Genomic DNA, 25,784 nt, shown 5'->3' with positions numbered 1-25,784 from the left:
ACAGGACAATGCACGTCCGCATGTATCCCGTGCCACCCAACGCGCTCTAGAAGGTGTAAGTCAACTACCCTGGCCAGCAAGATCTCCGGATCTGTCCCCCGTTGAGCATGTTTGGGACTGGATGAAGCGTCGTCTCACGCGGTCTGCACGTCCAGCACGAACGCTGGTCCAACTGAGGCGCCAGGTGGAAATGGCATGGCAAGCCGTTCCACAGGACTACATCCAGCATCTCTACGATCGTCTCCATGGGAGAATAGCAGCCCGCATTGCTGCGAAAGGTGGATATACACTGTACTAGTGCCGACATTGTGCATGCTCTGTTGCCTGTGTCTATGTGCCTGTGGTTCTGTCAGTGTGATCATGTGATGTATCTGACCCCAGGAATGTGTCAATAAAGTTTCCCCTTCCTGGGACAATGAATTCACAGTATTCTTATTTCAATTTCCAGGAGTGTATATTGATTTACCTGAATTTAAAATCCACTCGCGTAACCTTTCTTTATCTTTGACAGGAAATCTGAACATTTTTAGTTCAGGATTTGTTCGTCTACTCCTTCTACAGTTGATATACTCGCAGGCCCTCGGCATGACGTTTCACTACCACCGGTATGTCAGAAACAGCTGTACTTCACAGACGCCAAATAGTGGAAAGCTGCACGCGTTCGGCCGACGTTGCCACATATTTCACAGAACGGAGTGCCATCTAGTGGTTGATTCCACAAGTAAGGGTGTGACGCTGTTGCCGCCTGGTGGCCGTTCCCTGACAAGGGTTGCCTGCTAGACCATACGATCGGGCAATCTGTTTCTTACGTGATCTGGGGTTAAAGGAAGTAAGAGATGCATTCAACAAATTGAAAAACCATAAAGAACTAGGATCAGATTGCATAACTGTAGAATTAGTTAAAAATGGGAGACAGAAATTGGTGGAAGTAGTTCACAAAGTGATAACTAAAGTATGGAACTCAGAGATGAAACCCGAAGAGTGGCAGGAGTCAATTCTGATCCCAATTTTTAAGAAGGGTGACAAAATGGATTGCAGTAATTATAGAGGGATATCACTATTACCAGTATGTTCCAAAATTTTTTCAAATATTCTGCTAATCAGGCTTACACCATATGCAGATGAAATTATGGGGGATTACCAAGCTGGCTTTTGGAGGAACAGATCAACTATAGACCAAATATTCACCCTGCGTCAAATTTTGGAAAAGAAATGGGAATACAATAAACCAGTTCATATTTTTTTCATAGATTTTACAAAATTATACAGAATTCTTTTGGAACTTGGAATACCAAAGAAGTATGTTAGACTTATAGAAATGAGTTTGAAAAACAGAAAAGGTAGAGTACATGTGGGGAGATTGGAGTCAGAAGAATTTGTAATAAAGAACGGACTTAAGCCAGGAGATGCCCTATCTCCGCTACTTCTTAATTTAGTCCTAGAATATATTGTACGAATGGCAGCAGATAATTCAGAGGGTGTGGAGTTAAATGGAAATATTAAGATATTAGGGTATGCAGATGATCTAAACATCATTAGCGCTAGGAAAGAATCTGTAACAGCAAATGTGAATGCGTTAATCAAGGCTAGTGAAGATGTAGGTCTAAGGATAAGTGAAGACAAAACTAAATACCTGATAGAATATACAAAACTATTATTCTACCTGTTATGAAGTATGGGTGTGAGACTTGGTCTCTCACTGTGCAAAATGAAAAGCCATTTCAAGTATTTGAAAACAAAAATTTGAGGAAAATTTTCGGAGGATAAAGGGATGACATTAGCGGAGAATGGCAAAAACTGCATAATGAAGAGGTTCATGAACTCTATTCAAGCCCTGACATAAACAGTATTACTAAATCACGTAGGCTGTGATGGGTGGGTCACGTAGCTTGAATGGATGAGGGCAGGGCAGCACGCAGAGTACTGGTAGGGCACTTAGAGGGAAAACGTCCTATGGGGAGACCAAGGCGTAGATGGGAGGACAATGTGAAGGCTGATTTGAGGAGCCTTGTTATTGAAGGTGAATGGAAGGAAATGGCCCAAGACAGGGACAGATGGCGAAAATACGTTGCTGCGATAATAGACTCTCGAGTCCAGTATGACCAGTGAATGTGTGAGTGAGTGAAGTGTTGTTGATGCTGTTCTTGTGTGCCTAAAAAGCCAAGCTCATCCAAGTATGCAAAGCAGAATGACAGTCCTGCAGCACAGAGACAATGAACCTTTATCATGACTGAGCATCACTGTGTAGATTAAATGTCATATGAGGATTTCTGAATAAGCTGAATGGAGTGATTACAACAGTCTTTGGAATGTCTTAGTTCATCACAGGAATTTGCATGAAAGCCTTTGCACAAGGAAGCACACTAAACACAGTTGCATCACTAAGAGCATAATTGTAATTCCTTAACAGAGGAACTGGATATCTCTCCAGAACTGTTCTTGGGTATCAGATAGAGGAGTGAAGACCAAGGAGTAAAACAAGGGTAAATAAATCCCTTAGCACTGGATTAAACTCCATTTCTGTAACTGTGAGACGACCAAGAGCTAAGCTTCTAGAATGGCTTGAAACTGGTGGGCCATCAGTTGTTTTGCTAGAATGTGCAATGTTGTGACATACTTCATTCGGCACATTGGGTGATCAAGTTATGGCTGCAAACTGTTCAAGCAACTTGGCATTTCTGCTTCCTGCTGCCTACACCAGCTTGGGGCTGTGAGTCACTGTACTGTGTCAGAATCCACCTGTAGATGCAGTAGATGAGCTGTGAATTCATTACATCAGGTAACAGACTGTTATACTCCAGGAAGATGGTTCCAATTATAGGCTCCATAACAGGCTCAACAATAAAATTCCAGATGGAGGTCTGACACAGCCCTAAGTCCAGCTCAATACATTCTGTACTTCACGTGCCTATTGATGAGTTGTTAGTGCTAGGAAGATTAACAAACCTGGTGGCCAGCAGTTATACAGAAAAGTTCTTGGACAAATGCACAAATCTGAGCCTTTGTCCAAAAAAAATGTCTGTCTGGTCTTCCAGTCACTAATATAGTGATGCTGAGAGACTGTCCTGCAATTGGATGTGCCTTTGTCTAACTGCCCCTACCGTGTATGTTTGCACAACTTATCCCCAAATATCTGGTGACACCAACATGTTGTAGGTGACTGATCTGTACTGCCAGTGAGTTAGTTCTTGAACAACTGCAGGATCTTCTGCAGTAATGATCTCCAACCTTACTATAACTGCATTGAGCCAGCAGTTTGTTCATTTGGCAAGCCAGAGTGTCTGCTTTGCCTAACAGGCAATCGCACTGTTGCACAGCACTGCTGCACTACTGATTGATGGCAGCATTATTGCTTCCTGATGCCTGTCAGACAGATCTTTGATGGTATCCAAGGGCATTTCAATACAAAATGCTACAATGGCCTTAACCTGAGCTGGAGGAGGTAGAGACTGTAAGACATAATGTTTTCGGTACAGTTCCAATGTATACTTTACTATGTAGGAGCCTGAGGTATTGTGATGGCTTTCTGTCTCCGATGTCTTCTTTCATTAACACTACAGATGCATGCTCTCCTGCTGTGATGCAGACACTCAGTGAAACAATGTGATGCAGACACTCAGTGAAACAACTGTCTTTGACCACACGGTGGTGAGTGAGCTGACTGACCATTAGCATAAACTTCATAGTATCTGTGATTAGTCCTGCATAATGAAAAATAGCTTCAAAGTGCACAAACTGAAGCCCTGGATTTTGAGGCCAGAATGACAGAAAACAAAGGACAAGTCGTGACAATGTTGGACCTTTACCATCTGCGGTGTCCTGCATTTCAGTAGTTTGAAAATCGTTTGGCCAGTCATGACACTTTGTATTTCTGTTTCTAGTGTCTATAGGCTTATCTCGTCAGGGTCACCAATGTCAGAACAGCTACGGTAATATCCATCAAAATTACTTACGCGTGTGTTTGGGTACACAAGCCATGATAGCACACAAATTATCGGCACTCGTATAATCTGATCAACAAACATTTATTAACATATAACATGTTAACAAACAGCAATAACTTGTAACTTATAAAATGTGACAAATTTATGATAGGCACAGTGTGTCTCTAATAGCAAAGAAGTTCTCACTGTTCCCCAACCCAGAGTGCTCGTAGGTGAAACAAACACCTGTGCTGAAACAAGAGTGCCGGTCAGAGAACTCACTGATGGCTACAAATCATAGTAGTGAGTGCTTTATTAGCTACACTTCTGTATCCCTGAATTCCTGTATGTGAGGTGCTACCCAAAATATCCAAGAATTGTAAAAATCAGAAAAATATACTTACTTCTTAATGTCACCTTGAAAGTAGTCACCTCAGGCCATTTTTGGAAGTCCTTAAAGACTGCATGGTGAACAGTGTTCAGGACCCTTTGTGATTTCACTTGAATGTCTTCAATAAAGTCAAAACATTGCCATTTCAACACAATTTTCATCTTCAGGAATGGGCAGAAGTCACATGGAGCTAGGCATGGTAGGTAGGGAGGGAGGGGTACTACTGCCATGTAGTTTTTGGTCACGAATTCCTTCACAATGATTGATGTCTGCACTGGCGCATTGTCATGGTGGATGAACCAGTCTTCCTTTTTCTACAACTTTGGCCATTTACACTGAATATTTTCCCTCAGTCACCTCAAAACCTTGCAGTAAAACTAACCATTGACAGTCTGACCATGTGGAACAAACTCCTTATGCACTGTTTCCCAGAAATAAAAAAAATGATCAGTGTTGACTTCACATTGCTACAAACTTGTCAAACTTTTGACAGCCTTAGAGAGAACAGCTCAAATGGTTCAAATGGCTCTGAGCACTATGGGACTTAACATCTTAGGTCATCAGTCCCTTAGAACTTAGAACTACTTAAACCTAACTAACCTAAGGACATCACACACATCCAAGCCCGAGGCAGGATTCGAACCTGCGACCGTAGCAGTCCCGCGGTTCCGAACTGCACGGCCATTGCGGCCGGCAGAGAGAACAGCATTTTCCATTGTGATAATTGCTGCTTTGTTTCAGGATCATAACCATAGACCCAAGATCATCATCTGTTATGACTCTGGATAATAATTTTGGTCACTCTCAAACTCTTTGTTGCAGCTCAGTACATGTCTGAATCCTGAGGTTTTGTTGCTCAATGCTGGGCAGGCAAGGGACCAACTTCACTGTAATCAATCTCATGTTCAGCACATTGGTTAGAATTCACTGACATATACAGTATGACAGCTCAAGTCTGTTGCAAACATTGTGAATTGTCTGCCTTTGATCTTCGTGAATAAAGTCATGCAGTTTCATGACCATTTCCAGCGTTGTACATGTTGATGGTTGACTGGAATGTTTGTCACCTTCCACAGATTCTAGGCCTTCCTTGAACCTCTTGAAACACTCAAATATTCTTGCTTGACTCAGTGCGCTACCACCAAATGCCCCTCTCAGCATGTGGTGGGTTTCAGCTACAGTTTCTTCAACTTGAAACAGAATCTGATGCAAACCCATTGCTTCTTCATGTTATCCATTTCACAATTTGCAGAAGCACTGAGGCACATCCTGACATGCACCACTACAACTCAAAATTGCATGCACCAAAGATGACGCAACTTTGTGCCACAATAGCTAAGATATGTACCTTGCGACATCTAGTGGCAGATGTCATACTGCTTCTGGTTTGACCAGTACAATGAAATTCTCAAGATATTTTAGGTAGCACCTCATACACCCCATATTCCTGGCTTCATCTACCTTTCTATTATAACTCACACATCAGTTTTCTTTTTTTGTTCCCTTCTAATTTCCTAATCTGTTGGGAAAATATAGTTTCCATAGTGCTTTTATGAGATTTTGTCTATGAGAGGATATTTAACAATTTTCTGATTACAACTATAAAATTATAACTAATTGCAGCACTTTTTTTAATGCTTCTGAATGATAAACAGTAAATGATTCACATACCGGTAGCCTAATAAGATATGAGCAAAATACTGTTGTGAAATGCTATGCAATCTAATGACTCAGAATATGTTACAAGATGGAAAACAATATGTGGCATTTCAACTTATCCTCTACCCAAAAAATTAAAAATCTTCTGGCTAATGTTTAATTAACAAAAAAATCAAGAATCTTAGTTTCTGACATCTGAACATTGACCAGATATTTGATTTACTCTTCACAACTTTAAAATTCTGGGCTGAGGATATCTGATGGTTGTAATATTAAACTATTATTTAATAGATGGCAATATGTTAATTTAGCCATAAGCTTTGTCCAATACTCTTAGTTGTTTTGCACTATGAGGGAAAGGAAGAAAATGAGAAACTGTTCCTTCATTTCTTGTACAAAATAAAGAAAATTCTTTCATTAATATTTATTAGGAATTTGGTTTGGAAAAAGAACCTCCAGAGTTGCAAGAAAAATTTTCATGTATGACACTTCCTGACAGATTACACATGTGCTCTGAACTGAGCCCTGTAATTATACTCCCACCTCTTGTGAGCAATGTTGCTACTATCAGTGACATCAAGTCAAATCTCACTGCTCAGCTTAAAGCTTCAGTTTATCAGTATACTTCTGCATCTTTCCAAACCCAAAACAGATTGTGTGGAGTTGGAAAGGAAGAAGTAACAACAGCAGAAGCTTTAATTGGAGTCATTAGACATGCCTAAACAACACTGCTGATAAAAGCATTACCCGTGAAAAGGATGTATGTGGGTTCAACAACCAATGCACCACAGTCTCATTCTGACAGGAAATTTCGTAACAGTGTTGAAACTGTTGTAGGTAAAAGATTCAGTCTGAAGTACAGGAATCAGCTATCTATGTGAAATGACTTTCCTTAGTATTAAGACATCCAATAAACATTCATGGCCCAACAGTAAATTAAGTTTGAAATTCAAGGGATATAAATATTGCATTAGAGCACAAAAGTCATAACGGATTTCTTTGCACATACATAATAATACATCTACAGTTTTCACTTTCTTAGTAAGTAAAGATCATCTCATCACCAGAATAAATTACATTGGTTATACGCTCATAGATGTGTCAACAAATAATGAACAGAATTACTGATTTTTCTTAGTTTTACATTTTACTGTTGTCACCACTATAAGTCTCTTCCAACTGAAGCATGTTGTCGAGCAAAAATTATTTTTGAAAATAAGACAACAATGCAAGTAAATACATGGCACAGATGTAAGCATGAGGACTGTGCATTTTCCATTCTCTGGAATGAGTAATCAACAAATTGTTTAGTCACCAATCAAATACTGTTGTGCCCTAGAGTGTTTTGCGACAGATGTGAAGCACCTATGCAATATAGACATGGCAAACAGATTAAGACTTAGTGGGCATGTTTAAGTGTGTAATTACATCAAACAGGTTTTTTGTGGTTGATTATTATATGTGTAATGACTGCTATCTATCGATCCAGCAAATTCACAGTGAGCCAAGCTGTAAGTTTAAATCGAGTGTTACATAATGGCTTTGATGCCAACTTTGCTGGAGACCAGTTTTACTGCATTGCTTTAAATTTTAAAATAATTCAAACCTAATATCAAAAAATGTGCTTCACATTATTGTGAATGGTGTTTTAGCCATGCAATATCATATAAATTTTTGCTGTGCAAATTTCAAATTTGTGGTAACTGACTCAAAAAGTGTACATCTAAAATAACACATATTTAATGTGATGGTGATGGTACTGGTGGTGGTGGTGCATGGTGCATATATAGATTTTTACATTTGCTGTAACTTACTGTACTCACTTTGTATCTTGGCCAACTGATGAAGGAGTCTGCCGTTCTAGGCCATCTGTAATCACTGCATCATACACAAGAGACTGCATCAATGTCTTGTCACCTGAAACAGGAAAATTTAAGCTGAATATTTACTTATGGGCGAAATCTTAGTTTTGATCCCAATTTGATACTTTATGATTACTTCATTCTATTAAATAAATAGCTGCCATGTAAAATACAGGGTGACAGAAGGTTGCTTAAAGCTAATACCAGTATATAATCTATATTATTTAGCTGGAATATTGTGACCTCCTATAAATAGAAGTGGCTGCCAATAATGAGGTGTTTAAAGTGGAGTAGGAGAGTGTGTACTCGCTATATGGAAGTTCTACTCTTCCTCAACAGCGTTCTAGGAGAGTTCCTTGTCAGTACATAGTGGGTTTACTGGAGCATAGGAAGAAGATACTTCATCAAGGCAGAGGATGATAACAGTTGGACAGCTTCCCTTCCTACACACAAAGTAAGCTGATTCATGAAGTTAAAAAACAGATTACAACAGGGGCAAGAAGCTACAATCACATCAAGAGAAAATGGGCTTCAATACATGTGACATGAATTGTGAGTATGGAAAGAACTATTGTACTCACAAGTCAAAATGTGCAGGGTCCTTCTTGGCCAACATCTTGCACAGAGTGTCTTGTATGTTACAGAGTTCTGTGTACTCATAATATTAGAACACAAGTTACATCTCAAGTGAAGTAGCTTCACCTATTAATATGTATTTTCTCAAAATAGGGGGAAAACATTTATTCACCTACATCAGACTGGATGGATGGAGCATAGAAAGAAGTAAGAGAAAACAGTATTTAAAATAATTTGCGAATTCTTCTTCTTTCTCTAGCAACACTACACACATTCACAAATACAACCACAAATACACCCAAACGTATATTCCCACAGCTGCAGCCAGACTGATAACTGATTATTGTTTAGTGAATGCAGTTGCCTGGACTGGTGGAGGTAGGGTATAGTCAGGCAGATCTCTTGACAGATGACTCAGTGCCTGCACAACAAGACAAAAGGAGTTCAGAAGGTAGAGCATATAAGAGATATAAAGCAAGAGAGGGGGGGGGGGAGGAGGGAGAGAGGGAAAAAAAGAAGAAGAAGGTCGAGATGAAGTGGGAGACAGAGATGGGACAGAGAAAGGGAGAGGAATGGAAAGGGGGGGGGGGGAGGACTGAACAAGAAAGTGAGGGACGAGTGGTGGGAGAAGGCAGTACATGATCTGGGCGGGGAAGGACTGGTGTGGACAGGAGTGAGAAGGAAAAGGGTAAGATAAGGCAGTGGGAAACAGATTAGTGGATATTTACACCAGGAGGCCACGAGAGTGCAGGATATTCTGAGGAGAGAATTTCCACCTGCATAGTTCAGAGAAATTTTCACTTGAAGGGAGTATAGAGTTCACCAGTGTAGTGATGCAGCCATTCAAGTCATCTGTGCAGCATGTTTGGCAACTGCATGGTCAAGCTTGCAGTTCACCAGTTTGGTAGTGGCCATTCATGCAAGTAGACATTTTGTTACTTGTTACAACAACTTATATATGGGCCATCTGGAGGTATACTTCAGTCAATACCTAAAACCCCCTGGGTACTTCAGATTCATTAATGACATTTTCATCTGAACTCATGGCAAGGACAACTTTCACTCTTTCCTCCATAACCTGAACATCTGCTGCCAAATCTGGTTCACCTGGTTCTTCTCAACAAAATGAACCATCTTCCTAGGTGTGGCTTTTCACCTCTCAGGTGGGTCCAAATTACTTCTGTTCATATCAAGGACATCAACCCCCAACAGTAGTAACTCCACCATGACAGCAGTCACCTGTCCCATGTCTACAACACTTTTTGTTACAGCCTTGCCATCTGTGGCTGCATCTTCTGCAATAGAAAGAAGGAGTTTTCTAAATATACTGATGACCTCCTTTATTGACAGACGATACCATACCCAGTTCATCCATAAACCATCTTGTGTGCCATGTCATCCTCAGAGTCTAGAGCCTTATGGCTGTGAACCAGCCACTGACAAGCACTCCTCTGATAATCCATATCACCCTGGGCTTAAAAAGCTCAACCACATCCTTCATCACAGCTTCAACTAACTCTTTTTGTGCCCTAAGATGAAAGATATCCTAGCCACATCACCCACAATTGTGGTCCACTGCCTGTCCAACATACAGCATATCCTTGTCCAACCCTATTGCTGTCCTACACCCCATGTTTGTTGTTGGCCCAGCTGCAAGACCTTCCACATACCCCACCCACCATCTCCTATGGTAGTCCAATCAGAGGCATTTCATACCCAATAAAAGGCAGGGCCACATGTGAAATCAGCCATGTTATACATCAGCTATGCTGCAATTACTGCACAGAATTCTATGTGGACATGAAAAGTAACTAACTGCCTACTTGCATGAATGGTCACTGCCAAACTGTGGTGAACCACAAACTAGATCATCCAGTAGCTGAAAATGGTGCACACCACTACACAAATTTCTTCAACAGCTTTTTCACTACATGGGCCATTTAGATACTCCCTCCCAGCACAAGTTCTTCTGCACTACGCAGGTGGCAATTGTCTCGCCACATTATTCTGTGCTCCTGCAATCCCCCTGGCCTATATCTCCACTAAACTGTTTCCCATTTCCTCTACTTTCCTTTCCCATTCCCTCTTCTGCCCACACCATTCCTTTCCTGACCAGATCATGTACTGCCTTCTCCAATGAATCTTCCTCCCCTGCCCCTCCCCCATTCTTCACTGATCTCCCTCCCCTCTCCACTTTTTCCACCACTCACTCTCCCTCTTCATCTCCACCTTCACCTCTACCTTTCTCCCATTTTTCCCCTACCCTCCTTCTCTACCCCTCCCACACTCTTATGACTCTTACGTGCTCTACCCCCAGAATTCTTCTCATTTTGTGAGACTTGAGTTTCTCCTGGCATATACAATGTTCAAATAACATAGGATTACAGCTACGCGATGTCGTCAACAACCATTGATATTTTGACAGGAGCATACCCTGTCATTTTCAAGGCAAAACTGTATCAAGTAAGTACTGTGCAAGGGAATTTAAAAACTCAGTTTTGCACAGAAATTCCAGAAAGCAGATCACACACACATACACTCACACAAACACTGTGAACACTAGTGCCATCACAGTACCAAAGACAACTGACATCAGAAGTTGTCAATAGTGAAAATTCACATCCAATGGGTGAGGGTAGTATTAACTTTGCACCTGTGTTTTTTGACAAAGGAGAGAGCAGGATTCTACATGGAATTTAAACAAAAATCTGTAAGTCTTTTTATGGGATTACTCGCTTATTTAATTTCAACTGCTTCCTTAATAACACTCTCAAATAGCTGGAAGCACAGGCCACAATCTTTGTGTTGTTATATTCCAAAAGATGACTTGTGCCAAGACAATGTTCCACAATAGTGGATTTGCTCAGCTGTTGTAATTTTGTGTGACACTTATGTTCAGTAGACCAGTCCTCCACAGTTATGACAGTCTGTCCAATATATGACATGCCACAGGTGTAAGGAATACAGTAGACACCTATATTACACAAACCAGGATCATCCTCTGTGGAACCTAAAGGTACCCTAATCTTAGACGGTGGACAAGAAACACATTTCACAACGTACTTCTGTGAAACACAACCAACCCCATTGGAAATGCTCCCTGTGTAAGACAAAAAGGGTGCAGAATTTGGTGCCACCTCAGTATTATCAGCACTCACCCTATACATAGTTGGTCAATAGCATGACTCATGTCTAACCTGTCTCTCACTGTAAGCATTGTGCAGAAAAGTGACCTTAAGATGGGCTTATTCACCAACCAAGTCTCAGGGTCTGAGATGATGGCGGCCCTGTGAACCAAGGTATGAAGTTCCCCTTCACAGTGGGTCAGATGGTGACAACTATCAACCTGTCAATGTGAGTAGGCTTTCTACAAATAGCATTTCCCAATGTGCCAACAACCTTCCTCCTTACCAGCACATCAAGGAAGAGAAGGCAGCCATCCTTTTCCACCTCCACCATGAAACAAATATTTGGGTGGATATAATTCAGGTGTTCTAAAAAGTCACTCAAATTCTGACTGTCATGAGGCCAGGCAACCAAACTGTCATCTACATATTTGAAAAAACACACAGGTTTCAAAGCCGTTGATTCCAAGACACTTTTCTCAGAGTCTTCCATAAAAAAAAAAAAAAAAATGGCAATAACAGGTTACATCAGGTTTCCAATTGCAGCTCCATTTGCTGATCTTAATACTGTTCGCCGAACATAAAGTAAATGGAAGTTAACACATGTCAAAATAGGTTCATTAATTCAACACCAAACCCGACCTGAATCAATCATGGCAAATCAGACAGAAGAATGCAAGTGAAGAGAGAGACCACGTCCATACTTACTAGAATATCAGTTTCAGCCATATGTATTTCTGTAATCAATGTAAGAAATCCACTGAGCCCTTAATGTGATGGTCACGCCAACACACTAGTGAGCTCAACAGAGTAGCAAAGTCTTTTGCTACAAGATATGGCGGAGCAACGATGTTACTCACAAGCGGCTCAAGAAAAAATCTCTTCTTTGTTGACTTTCAGAAAGCTATATAACCTAGAAGGAACAGCACAATAAAAATGAAGAGTCTTGATAGTCTTCTGCAACAAGGAACTCTTCTTCAGGAGACTGCCAGTCTTTCACTCAACACTTTTTGTGGTGTCAGCATTGGTACCACGATACGCTGAATCAGATAGTAACACTACACCTTTTAAACACAATCCTGCTTGTCGAGAACAACTGTAGCATTACCCTTGTCCATGGGTAAAATAACAATATCCAGATCAACTCTTAAGTGAACATACAGGATCCATTACACTCATCAGCAGTTTCATTTAATGACTGCTTCAAAACTGTCAGCTTTTTCTTATGATTGGCTGGACAGTGTTTCACAGTCACATTCTGATTGGAAATTTCATTCTGTAACTGCCCATGTTTGGTGAAGTGAGAAATTTCCATGGCTCATAGTATCCTGCCATATATCAACAGAGAAAGCTTTTCATGATGCAGCTTTATCCATGCTAGTTACATTTTACGCTGAAGCCCAAGTGTTTGCCAGTGGTTGATTTTATTAATTCTGTTGAACAGGCTGTTTTTAAACTACCTCCTGAAGTTGCAGAGGAAGCTAGGAGAGAGGCATACTGTGTGCTGACTGGGACACATTCACCTAACACCATGACGCCATAACAGCAGCTGAGACGACTGCTTTACTTTCTCTTAGAGTTGATCCAGATATTGTTATTTCACCTGTGGACAATGGCAATGTTACAGTTATTTTGAACAAGCTGGATTGCATTCAAAAGCTGGAGTTTTTACTTCCTGATTCAGCAAATCACAGGATCAGTGAGAGAAAGACTAACAGGCTCCTGAAGAAAGTTCCATATCACAGGAGAATATCAAGACTATTATTGTGATGCCCCCCCCCCCCCCCCCCTAGTTTTCATGGCCTGCCTAAGGTCCACAAGGAAGGGATTCTTCTTAGGCTGGTTGTGAGTAATATTGTGTAGCAAAACACCTTGCAACTCTGCGGAGCCCACTAATCAGTCAGTGTAAGCATTATATTACATCAATCATAGACAATGTGTTTGAATGACTCATGATATTCTAGTAAGTTTTGACGCCATCTCTCCCATCATTAGTTCCTCTGTCTGATTGGTTACAATTGATTGAGGTTAGGCTTGACAAACCTATTTCAATGTGCATTGACTTCCATTTAGTTTTTATTCAACAACCAGTGCTACGAGCAGCAGATAGAATTTCAATGGGAAGTTCACTGCCGCACATTATTGACAACTTGTTTATGGAAGACTTCAAAAAACATGTCTTTGAGTCAGTAGCTTTGAAACCTGTGTCTGTTCTTTTTTTTTTTTTTTTTTTTTTTTTTTTTTTTGTTTTAGATATGTAGGTGATACTTTTGTTGTTTGGCCTCATGGCAGTGAGAATTTGACAGACTTTTTAGAACACCTGAATTCAATCCACCCTAATATTTGTTTCATGATGGAGATGGAGAAGAATGGCTGCCTTCCCTTCCTTGGCATATCAGGCAGGAGAAAGGTTGATGACACATTGGGACATGCCATTTACAGGAAGCCTACTCACATTGACTTTTATCTACAGGCTGATAGTTGTCACCACCTGGCTCAGTGTGAAGGGGAGCTTCATACCTTGGTTCACAGGGTCACCATCATCTCAGACCCTGAGACTTTGCTGGCTGAATCAGCCCATCTTAAGGTCACTTTTCTGCACAATGCTTACAGTGAGAGACAGGTTAGACATGAGTCGTGCTACTGACCAACCATTCACAGGATGAGTGATGATAATAACGAGTTGGCACCTTTTTGCTTTATGCAGCGAGCATTTCCAATGGTGTAGGTTGTATTTTGCAGAAATATTATGTGAAATGTGTTTTTTGATCACTATCTAAGATTAGGGTCCCTTTAGGTTCTCTAAAGGATGATCTTAGTTCGTGTAGGGTGGGTGTCTACCGTATTCCTCGCAGTTGTGGCACGGCATTATTGGGCAGATTATCAGAACTGTGGAGGACTGGTGTACTGAGCATACACATCACAAACACAATATCCAAGCAAATCTGTTACTGTAGAACATTGTCAGCACCGGTCAAACTTTGGTATGCAACAAACCAGACATTCAGGCATGACTTGCAGCTATTGGGATAGTGTTATTTAAGAAGCAGTTTAAATGAAATTAGCAAGTAACCTTGTAAATAGAGATTGAGGTTTTTATTTAAATTCTGTGTGGAATTTTGCTCCCACCATTGTCAAAAAACAGAACGCTACCTTACCTATTCATTATTAATTTTCATTATCGATAACTTCTGATGTCGATTGTCTATGGTTGTGTGACGGGACTAGTGTATACAGTGTGTGAGTGTGTGTGTGTGTGTGTGTGTGTGTGTGTGTGTGTGTGAGAGAGAGAGAGAGTATGTTTTCGTCTATGGTTGTATGATGGGACAAGTGTATACAGTGTGTGAGTGTGTGTGTGTGTGTGTGTGTGTGTGTGTGTGTGTGTGTGTGAGTATGTTTGTATGGTCATCCTTCTGGAATTGTTCTGCAAATGAAAGTTTTAAATTCTCTTGCACAGAGGTGACATGCTGCAGTTTTGCCTTGAGAATGACAGTGTGTACTCCTGTGGAAATATCAGCTATATGACTACAATTATTTCAATCCTTTCACCTTGTGGCACAACCAGTAAGTCATCTATCAAAAGACCTGTCTCACTCTATTCCACGAACTCCTCCTACCACACAACACCTGTTGTAACCAGAACAACTGCTCTGTTCACTGTATGACCTGCCATCCTGGTATAAATGGTCTGAAGATGGTCACATACTAGCCGAAACCAGTAACCATAACAAATAAATATTTTATTGTTGTCAAGGCTGTTTTTAATCCCTTCTTAAACCCCTAAGTAGGTTACAGAATTCATCACGTCACTAAAAAGTAGTGATTCCGCTGGCTGTGATTATATTTCTAGGTAAACATCAAAATCTTGTGCTTATTTAACAAGATTACACTTAAGCTATTTTGTAATCTATTAATGACTCTGGGCACATTTCCTGACAGACTTAAATAAATACACACACACACACACACACACACACACACACACACACACACACACACACACACACACTGAAGCCACAACTGAAAATTTGTACCGAGTCTGGAATTCAAACTCAGGTCTCGTGCTCACTAGGCAGGTGCACCAACCACTACGCCACACTGGCACAGTGGCTTTGAACAACTGCATAGACTAACCTGCATGCCTCCCTCCTCAATACAAATTCCCATTCATGCCTCAGCCCACTTGGTATTCCCCCTAAATTTGAATTGCATTGCAGAGTTTCTCCAACTGTACTGGTATAGCACCTCAGCATCAAATGAAACAAGGATCCTGCCTGAAACTCAGGCATAGGTGATTTAGTCAAATGAAACTGTATGGTTCCAGAGACTTTTTCAAGTCTCGAACAGCTATGAATTTTATATATATATTTCCTCCCAGCCTTTCCAAACTGCTTGAGAAAGGGGAGTATGACAGAATACTGAGTCATTTAATTAAGCAGAACTTGTTAACTGACCTGTTTTGGTTTTTGTGAAGCGTTCTCCACAGAGAAAACAACACAACACATCTCAAATGATGTGCTAGCACAGCTAAACAAGAAAAATTATCATGCTGGAGTATTGAGTGTTTATTGTGTGGACCACAAAAAGTTATTCAGCAAACCAAACAGTTACATAATCCTTCTTACATGGATGGATGCTTACCTCCACTACAGAAAGCACCAGTTGTCTCCAACAGACTGTATCTCAGGCATGAAAATAACTTCTGAAAGGGAGAACATAACCTATGGAGTGCCATAATGACTGTTTTTTAACCTACATCAATGATCTACATCCATCTCTACAACTATATTCTGCAAACCACAGTGATGTGCATGGCACAGGGTACTTTCTATTGTACCAGTTACTCTTCCATTCCATTCAGATACGGAAAATGGGAAGAAGAAACTATTTAAATGCCTCTGTGCTCACTTTATTAGGATAATCTTCCATTCATGATTCCTCTGTGAGGTTCTATTTGGTACAGGTCCCACACAGATGAGCAATACTCAAGGATGTGTTGCATGAATGTTTAGTTAGCAATCTTCTTTGTAGATTTATTGCATGTCCATAGTATTCTACGGATAAACTGAACTCTATCACCTGCTTTACCTATGATTGAGACTGTGTGTTCATATCCCTACAAAATGTTACGTTCATTGTATGAATTGATCAATTCCAACCTTTAACCATACATATTATAGTCACAGGATACAACTTTTTTTTAAGTGCGCAGTTTCACACTTCTGAACATTTAAAACAAGTTGTCCATCTTTGCATCAATTTGAAATCTTATCAAGATCTGACTGAATAACTGTGCAGATTCTTTCACGCAGTACTTTGTTACACGTAACTGCATCATCTGTGAAAAGTTTGAGGTTACTAAATGAATTTACATTCTTCACAAGGTCATTAATATTCAACATAAATAGCATGGGTCCCAACACATATGCCTGGAACATTCCCAAAATTACTACAACATCCATTGCTGACTCTCCATCCAAAATGACTTGCTGCATCTTCCCTGGCAAAAAATCCTCAATCCGGTCACAAACTTTGCCTGATACCTCATATGATCATATTTTTGATAATAGGCATAGATGTGGCACAAATTCAAACGGTTTTTGAAAATTAAGAAATATTCCATCTACCTGACCGCCTTTTTTCATGGCTTTCAGCATGGCACATGAGAAAAGTGAGAGTTGGGTTTCATAAGATAGATGTTTTCAGCATCCATGGCAGTGGACATGTAGGAGGTCATTCTGTGTGCGATACCTCATTACATTTGACTCAGAATATTTTCTATGAATCTACAACAAATGGCTGTCTAAGACTCTTAAAGATCAGTTCAAAAACTGTAATGTTTGCTGATGACACACACTTACTAATGAAGGATCCAGACTCAACCTTAGCAGACACAGTTTAGATTACACATAAATGGTTCGGAGCTAATAGTTTAAGATTTAATCTCACAAAGACCCATGTTACGTAATTTCAAACAAACAACAGAAGTATATATTAATGGTCAGATATAGAGTACTTAATGAAGCACAGTGTATAAAGATCCTTAGTGTTCAACTGAATAACAAGACAAAACAATGTCAGCACGTGGAAAAACTAATCAATGAACTCAGTTCAATCTGTTATACCCAAGGAAGCATTTCTCACTGTGTTGACATAAAGCCAAGAGTGTTGACTCATTATGAATATTGTCACTCCATGTTGTCTTACAAAATTATCTTCTGAAATAGTGCATCTAAAGTAAAGAAAGTATTTGTTCAGCAGAAGAGAGCAGTAAAAACAGTGTGCAAAGTGGACAACAATATATCTTGGTAAAGCCTTTTTGCAGATCTATGATTTCTTACATTCAGTTTCCAACACAAATTCCTTAATGGGTTCTGTTGTTGGCAATAAAAATAATTTTCAACTAAATTTTGATGTACTATCATGATTTGCATATGCACTTCACTGGAGAAAGATGGCGCCAATAGGAAAGTGTAGTGACGCTTGTCTCTCGTTAAAAAGGCAAGAAAAGAACAGTTCTTCATGTAGAGAATGTAAAAAGCGTGTGATGAAGGGTATTCTGTGTATCCGCACTTCACTGGAGAAAGATGGCGCCGATAGGAAAGTGTAGTGACGCTTGTCTCTCGTTAAAAAGGCAAGAAAAGAACAGTTCTTCATGTAGAGAATGTAAAAAGCGTGTGATGAAGGGTATTCTGTGTATCAAATGCAACTTCTGGTTACACGAAAAGTGCGCGAAAGTAAATCTAAAGTTCGTCAGCGATGATTTTCCGTGGACATGTCACGGTTGTTTACGTGACGAAACGGCCGATCTTGTAAGTGCAGTTGATACAAAAAACGAAATTATAAAGTTACTACGAAGTCACATTGAGGCATTAAAAACAGAACTTTCAACCATCAAGAAAGAAAACGATACATTAATACAAGAAAAGAAGTCCTGTGTGTGTAAAAGCCATCAAATGGAAAAGCAAGAAGATCGCGAAAATACGAATGACCGATCGTACTTTAAAAACAACATTTCAAGTGTTCCCGTTGATGTCTCGGTAAACTCAGTAAGCCAAAAACCGGAAGATAAATACACTCCTGGAAATGGAAAAAAGAACACATTGACACCAGTGTGTCAGACCCACCATACTTGCTCCGGACACTGCGAGAGGGCTGTACAAGCAATGATCACACGCACGGCACAGCGGACACACCAGGAACAGCGGTGTTGGCCGCCGAATGGCGCTAGCTGCGCAGCATTTGTGCACCGCCGCCGTCAGTGTCAGCCAGTTTGCCGTGGCATACGGAGCTCCATCGCAGTCTTTAACACTGGTAGCATGCCGCGACAGCGTGGACGTGAACCGTATGTGCAGTTGACGGACTTTGAGCGAGGGCGTATAGTGGGCATGCGGGAGGCCGGGTGGACGTACCGCCGAATTGCTCAACACATGGGGCGTGAGGTCTCCACAGTACATCGATGTTGTCGCCAGTGGTCGGCGGAAGGTGCACGTGCCCGTCGACCTGGGACCGGACCACAGCGACGCACGGGTGCACGCCAAGACCGTAGGATCCTACGCAGTGCCGTAGGGGACCGCACCGCCACCCCAGCAAATTAGGGACACTGTTGCTCCTGGGGTATCGGCGAGGACCATTCGCAACCGTCTCCATGAAGCTGGGCTACGGTCCCGCACACCGTTAGGCCGTCTTCCGCTCACGCCCCAACATCGTGCAGCCCGCCTCCAGTGGTGTCGCGACAGGCGTGAATGGAGGGACGAATGGAGACGTGTCGTCTTCAGCAATGAGAGTCGCTTCTGCCTTGGTGCCAATGATGGCCGTATGCGTGTTTGGCGCCGTGCAGGTGAGCGCCACAATCAGGACTGCATACGACCGAGGCACACAGGGCCAACACCCGGCATCATGGTGTGGGGAGCGATCTCCTACACTGGTCGTACACCACTGGTGATCGTCGAGGGGACACTGAATAGTGCACGGTACATCAAAACCGTCATCGAACCCATCGTTCTACCATTCCTAGACCGGCAAGGGAACTTGCTGTTCCAACAGGACAATGCACGTCCGCATGTATCCCGTGCCACCCAACGTGCCCCAAGGTGTAAGTCAACTACCCTGGCCAGCAAGATCTCCGGATCTGTCCCCCATTGAGCATGTTTGGGACTGGATGAAGCGTCATCTCACGCGGTCTGCACGTCCAGCACGAACGCTGGTCCAACTGAGGCGCCAGGTGGAAATGGTATGGCAAGCCGTTCCACAGGACTACATCCAGCATCTCTACGATCGTCTCCATGGGAGAATAACAGCCTGCATTGCTGCGAAAGGTGGATATACACTGTACTAGTGCCGACATTGTGCATGCTCTGTTGCCTGTGTCTATGTGCCTGTAGTTCTGTCAGTGTGATCATGTGATGTATCTGACCCCAGGAATGTGTCAATAAAGTTTCCCCTTCCTGGGACAATGAATTCACGGTGTTCTTATTTCAATTTCCAGGAGTGTATAAATGGAAGGTGGTGACATACAGCAAAAGGAAAAACAAGGCGACAGATACGCAACAAAAGGAAAATGACTTTTTAATAATTAGCGATTCGCTGCTGAAGAATATCGCTGTCCCCAATTGCAAGATCGACGTACGACCTGGTATTAGAACGCATCAACTCAGTAAACATTTTAAAAATATGGTAAATGCAAGACAAGATACTACAGAACCAGATTCTGAAACCAGACATAACTATAATGGGGTGTTTATACATGTTGGGACGAATTCGTTAAGGAGCAGCAGTGAGGAAGAAATGGCAAGCGAAACAAGAAACATGATTCGTACTGCAAGAAATATGTATGCAGGATCTCATCTGATACTTAGCGGAATCATAAACAGAAGGTCGGTGAGTGAAAAATATATCGCCAAAATAAACTGTACTCTTAAAGAACAATGTGATCGTCTTGGGGCAATTTTTATAGACCCAAACAAATTCCTATGTAAAAACTCACTAGCGAAATGGCTTGCATTTAAATAGACTGGGGTCTGTAACGTTCAGCAGAATGTTTGCAGATGTCTGCAAAATCATTAGATGCAAGGGAAACTAATGTGGCCTGAAGGGGATGAAAAATCATACACTCCAGCTGGAAAAGAAAAATATAAGCACCATACAAAAAAAGACGATACTAAAGAATTTGCCCCAGAATACAGCTCACAACATGTAAACCAACAAAAGAAAAATTACATAAAAGTACTTCATCAAAATATTCAATACTTTGGTAACAAAAAATTAGAAGCAGAAGTACTCCTGAGTGAAGTAAGACCAGACATATTATGCATAAGTGAACATGGACTAACTGAAAGTAAAATACATAATGTGGCAGTAAAGGACTACAAACTAGCTAGTTACTTCTGCAGATCTAAATATAAGGGTGGTGGCGTTTGTATATATATTAAAACAGGTACTCTATCAAAGAATGTAAACAGTGAAGCTGCTACATTTCCCATAGCTAGAGAAAAAGACTTTGAAGTTACTGGTATAGTGGCAGAGGATTTTAGAGTGTTTTGTGTGTACAGGTCACCATGTGGCAATATTAGCATCTTTCTAAAAAAAGTTGCTAGCTTATTGAGAATGAATATGAAGAGAAATCTTATTATATGTGGAGACTTCAACATTGACATGGGAAAAGACACAAAAATAAGACAGGATTTTGAAGAATTGTTAATACAGCATAACATGAAAGTGACAATAACTGCACCAACAAGAGTGACTTCACAAAGTGAGACAATTATTGACAACATAATTACTAATATGTGTAACTATGAGTCACATGTAGTTCAGACAGAAACATCTGATCATCATGGACAACTAATCAGCTTTTGCAGAAGTAATGACAAAGTATCAGAACCAAAACAAACAACCAAAGAAATTAGGATCATCAGTGAACAAAATATCAACATCTTTAGAACAATGTTAAGTAAGGAAACCTGGAATGAAACCCTACAGGCCCAGAGTGTACATGAAAAATATGATGCATTTATTTCAAGAATTAAGTACCATTTTAATGTAGCATTTCCCAAAGTAAAGAGACAAGAAAGGCATCAAGATCAAACACAGTGGATTACGAGTGAAATACTAGAACAGCGAAGGAAGCTTCAGGATGTGAGACGGATGGGCGAAGCTGAAAACTATAAAATGTTAAAAAAGAAGTATAGAAAAACAGTAAGAGAAGCGAAAGCAAGAGCAATTGACACCACTATAGCGAAATCAAAAAACAAGGCAAAGGCAGCTTGGAATGCAATCAATGCTGAAAGAAAGGAAAAAGATGGGTCAAACAAAGAAGAAGGTATTAGGTCAATTAAAGTAGACAACACAGTGGTCACAGATGGTATGGAAATAGCAAACATACTGAATAATAACTATATCAGTGTAGTAGAAAACCTAAAATTGGAAAGAAATAGTCAAAAACAGAAGGGTATTAAGGTACCAAAAAGATCATGCAGTACTATGTTCTTAAGACCAGTCACGGAAGATGAATTGCGGAAAACTATACAGAAACTGAAGTCCAAGAAATCAGCTGGTGATGATGAAATATCAAATCATGTAATAAAGCTGGTATGTGAGGAGATAATAACACCACTGCTGAACATAGCAAACTGTTCTTTCAGAGATGCAATTTTTCCAGAAAAACTGAAGATAACGAAGGTAGTGCCAGTGTACAAGAAAGGGTGTAAGGATGATCCCAACAACTACAGACCAGTTTCACTGATATCAGGTTTCTCAAAAATCCTAGAAATGCTTATGTATACCAGATTAGTTAACTATTTGGACAAACATAACATTCTCATGACCTCACAACATGGTTTCAGAAAGGGTAAATCTACAGAATAAGCAATTGTCAGTCTAACAGAATACATTTTACAGTCCTTAGATGAGAAAAAGGTTGTCTCTGCAATGTTTCTGGATCTTTCAAAGGCATTTGACACCATTGACCATGAAATGCTGATACAAAAATTAAGCAACTATGGCATTTGGGGGCAACCAGGTGAATGGATAAAATCATACTTGTGCAACCGCAAGCAGTATGTATCATTAGGAAACTCGTACCAATCAGAAACCAAATCCATCAAATATGGAGTGCCGCAGGGTTCGGTAATGGGGCCATTGTTATTTAATGTATTTGTTAATGATATAGGTGTTGAGGAGGAAGAAAAGAAAATATTGTATGCTGATGACATGACAATACTAAATAGTACCAAAATATGGAACAGCTTGAGAGAAGAGCATACATATCTGCAAATGTCACAGCTCAATGGCTGTTGGAAAATGAACTGGTTATAAATCTAAAAAAGATTATGTATGCAGTGTTTAAAAACAAGGAAAAGACTGTAGACATGGATTTAGAGGTTGACGGAACAAGGCTGGAAGAAGTAGAATCTGCTAGATTCTTAGGTATTCTTGTGGATAATGAACTGAAATGGAAAAAACATATTAATAATGTCTGTAAGAAACTGAGCTCTGTCATATTCTTAATGATGCAGCTATCACAGTATTCAGACAAGAACCTTCTGTGTACAGTGTATCATGGACTTTTCGAACCATACTTACAGTATGGAGTGACGGTGTGGGGAAACTCAAACAAACAAGAGACAAAACGAGTGTTCACATTACAAAAAAAAGCAATTAGGACCATTTTAAGAAGAAAGACCTCTGAAACATGCAGAAACTGTTTCAAGAATTTAGGTATCTTAACTTTTTCATCATTATATATATACAAAACAATAATGTAAATCACAAAAGGTAGTGAGGACTGGATTACAAATGCTAGTGTACACACCTACAATACAAGAAAGAAGAATGAAGTACGGAGCATACCCCACCGACTGGCAATGCTAGAAAAAGGACCCCAGTACTCTGGTATCAGACTACTAAGAAGTCTGCCCAAAACCCTGCAAGATAGTGTACTTCACAATGAATTTACAAAGAAACTTAAAGACTATCTCATTGAAAAAGAGTTTTACAATGTTGCAGAATACTTATGCCATTAAATTTGTATATATTGTTACTCATTATCAGTGATGTAAAAATGTAAGCTAAAGGTGTAGAAAAATAATTGATAAAGAATTTTAATACTTTGACATGTCCTATATTACACGTACATTTACTGTACACGATGTAATCTTACAGGATCAAATAAAATTCAATTCAATTCAACCTCCTTGTTCATGAAATTGTGTAATCTGGTGGTACAATATTCAGTAAGCTCCCATATGACATAAAACAAGAAACTGGGAACTACTGCCCCTTCAACAGAAAATTAAAAACATAACTCATTAGCCACTCTTTCTGCAAATCATCTGAATACAGAGAAACAGAGATTAAAAAGTTCTGTCAGACACACAACAAGAATCAGTGTTTATTATAAAGCTGCATGCATCATAAATAGAACTCAGTATTTATATGCATAAAAATATTGTATTTGTAAAATATAACTGTAATCAAGTAAATATTAAGCTACTACTCGCAGTTAAGTAGAACCTACATAGTAAAACTGAGGAGGCAGCAGCTTTTATTTGAAAAGTTGCCGCATATGGAGAGGAGAACAGATCAAAATCACTTTCTGATGCTGTCTGATCTTGAAAACATTGCTCAAATTCTTCCTTGGGGAAATTAATATATGTGAGTAATGCCAAAAGTCTTTGTTAACAACATCATCTTGCAAGGACGATAATTTAGGAAAATGAGCTGGATTTTATTTTTCCAGTTGTCACCCTAAGTGTCAATTTCATTTTAAAAGCTCATAAACTATCTACAAAATGAGTAATCACCACATGCTTACCCTGTAGTGACATGTTCAAAGCATTCAGATGACTATCTGACTCTGCTATGAATGCAAGAATGCTTTTCCCTGAGGGATCTTTCGATTCAGGAAAACATGTTATTTATTTCCATGAACATATTTATCCCATCTACTAGAGGGAAAAATCAATTTATTAATTCACCCTGACTACACCAGCAACCCTCAGTGTAATAAGGCAGGCTACCATACTGCCTCTCAGTATTCTCAAAAAAGATTTTAAATTGCCTATGCTGTAGTTCATGCTTCATTAGATAACTGGTTGTATGAATACCACCTCTCATCACATTTTTTAGATTAACACTCTTTGCACATTAAGTGCTCCTGGTGAACTGTACAGTGGACACTCCCAATTTCATTGGCCAATGACAGCTTTTGCTTTTTCTCCTTCAGCAGTGCAACAAACCTTGATTTCTTCCCTGTCATTACTGGCACACTGTCTGTAGGAACAGAAACTAATGAATTCCATGAAAAGCTTATATTTTCAATGCTTTCTACAACTAAACCTAAAATATCACTTCAGATTGTAGTGTTCTTCAAGGCTACTACATCAAGGAGCTCTTTTCTCACCTCATGCTCCTTATTAACATCTCTTCTAAAAATGGCAAGCTAGACTGAGCCCCTTACATCAACACTTTCATCAAAAGCTAGAGAATATGACGCAAAATCTTTACAAATACTGTATTTGCAAGCTGGCTCTGAATGTCGTCTGTCATGTCCTGTATGCAATGCATAATGGTCATGTTCCATATAAACACCATCTGAAACTGTTCTACTTGAGATGAGCATAAATGTTCCATTTCAACTACTACACAATCCTTTTTCAAACTGCCATCTTCAAAGGGGCACAGACATTTTGTTAAAAGCAAAGCTATTTTGTAATTCACTTGAACAGCAAACTCCATTTATCTTTCTTCATCTTCCATATCTTCTTCAGATAGCTTCCTTGTAAGTTTAATAATTTCCTGTGTACAGTCAGGTCCATCACATTTTTCACTTCCAAATTCTTTTGTGTGGAGTGACATAATGTCACTGCCAATTAAATTTTCTAAAAGAATTTAATGCTTTGTGAAATACTGCTGAGTAGCAGATAGGCACAACAGAAAGACTGTCTCAAAATAAGCTTTCGGCCAATAAGGCCTTTGTCAAAAATAAACAGACACACACACACACAAACCAGGGTGTATACGTGGACAAGGAAAAAAAATTCCCGGATTTCTCCCAGATTTCCCGGTTAAAAATACACTGTCTACCGAGTGAAAACATACTTTTTCCCTGTTAACTGACAGTATATTTTCTCTCAAAACTGTATAACATATCATACTTTTGAATGGCTATGGTTTTATACATGGATGTAGAATTCCCTGGCACTTTCAAAAATGAAACTCAGGGAAAAAGACATGTTTTGGAAAGATC

The 25,784-nt window shown here is 40.0% G+C and overlaps 1 protein-coding gene across 1 annotated transcript in view; it reads right to left on the bottom strand.

Annotated features, from left to right (window-relative positions):
- Positions 1-25,784, bottom strand: part of LOC124795457 (voltage-dependent calcium channel subunit alpha-2/delta-3) — a 496,470-nt gene that overhangs the window by 154,997 nt on the left and 315,689 nt on the right. The window contains exon 17 of the mRNA XM_047259484.1: positions 7,797-7,890. Coding sequence (XP_047115440.1) covers positions 7,797-7,890 — 94 coding nt within the window. The remainder of the gene's footprint in view (positions 1-7,796; positions 7,891-25,784) is intronic.

The sequence above is a fragment of the Schistocerca piceifrons genome, chromosome 4, assembly GCF_021461385.2.
Source record: "Schistocerca piceifrons isolate TAMUIC-IGC-003096 chromosome 4, iqSchPice1.1, whole genome shotgun sequence".
Classification (NCBI taxonomy): domain Eukaryota; kingdom Metazoa; phylum Arthropoda; class Insecta; order Orthoptera; family Acrididae; genus Schistocerca; species Schistocerca piceifrons.
The sequence above is the reverse complement of the archived record's forward strand: the minus strand, read 5'-3'. Positions and strand labels throughout refer to the sequence as shown.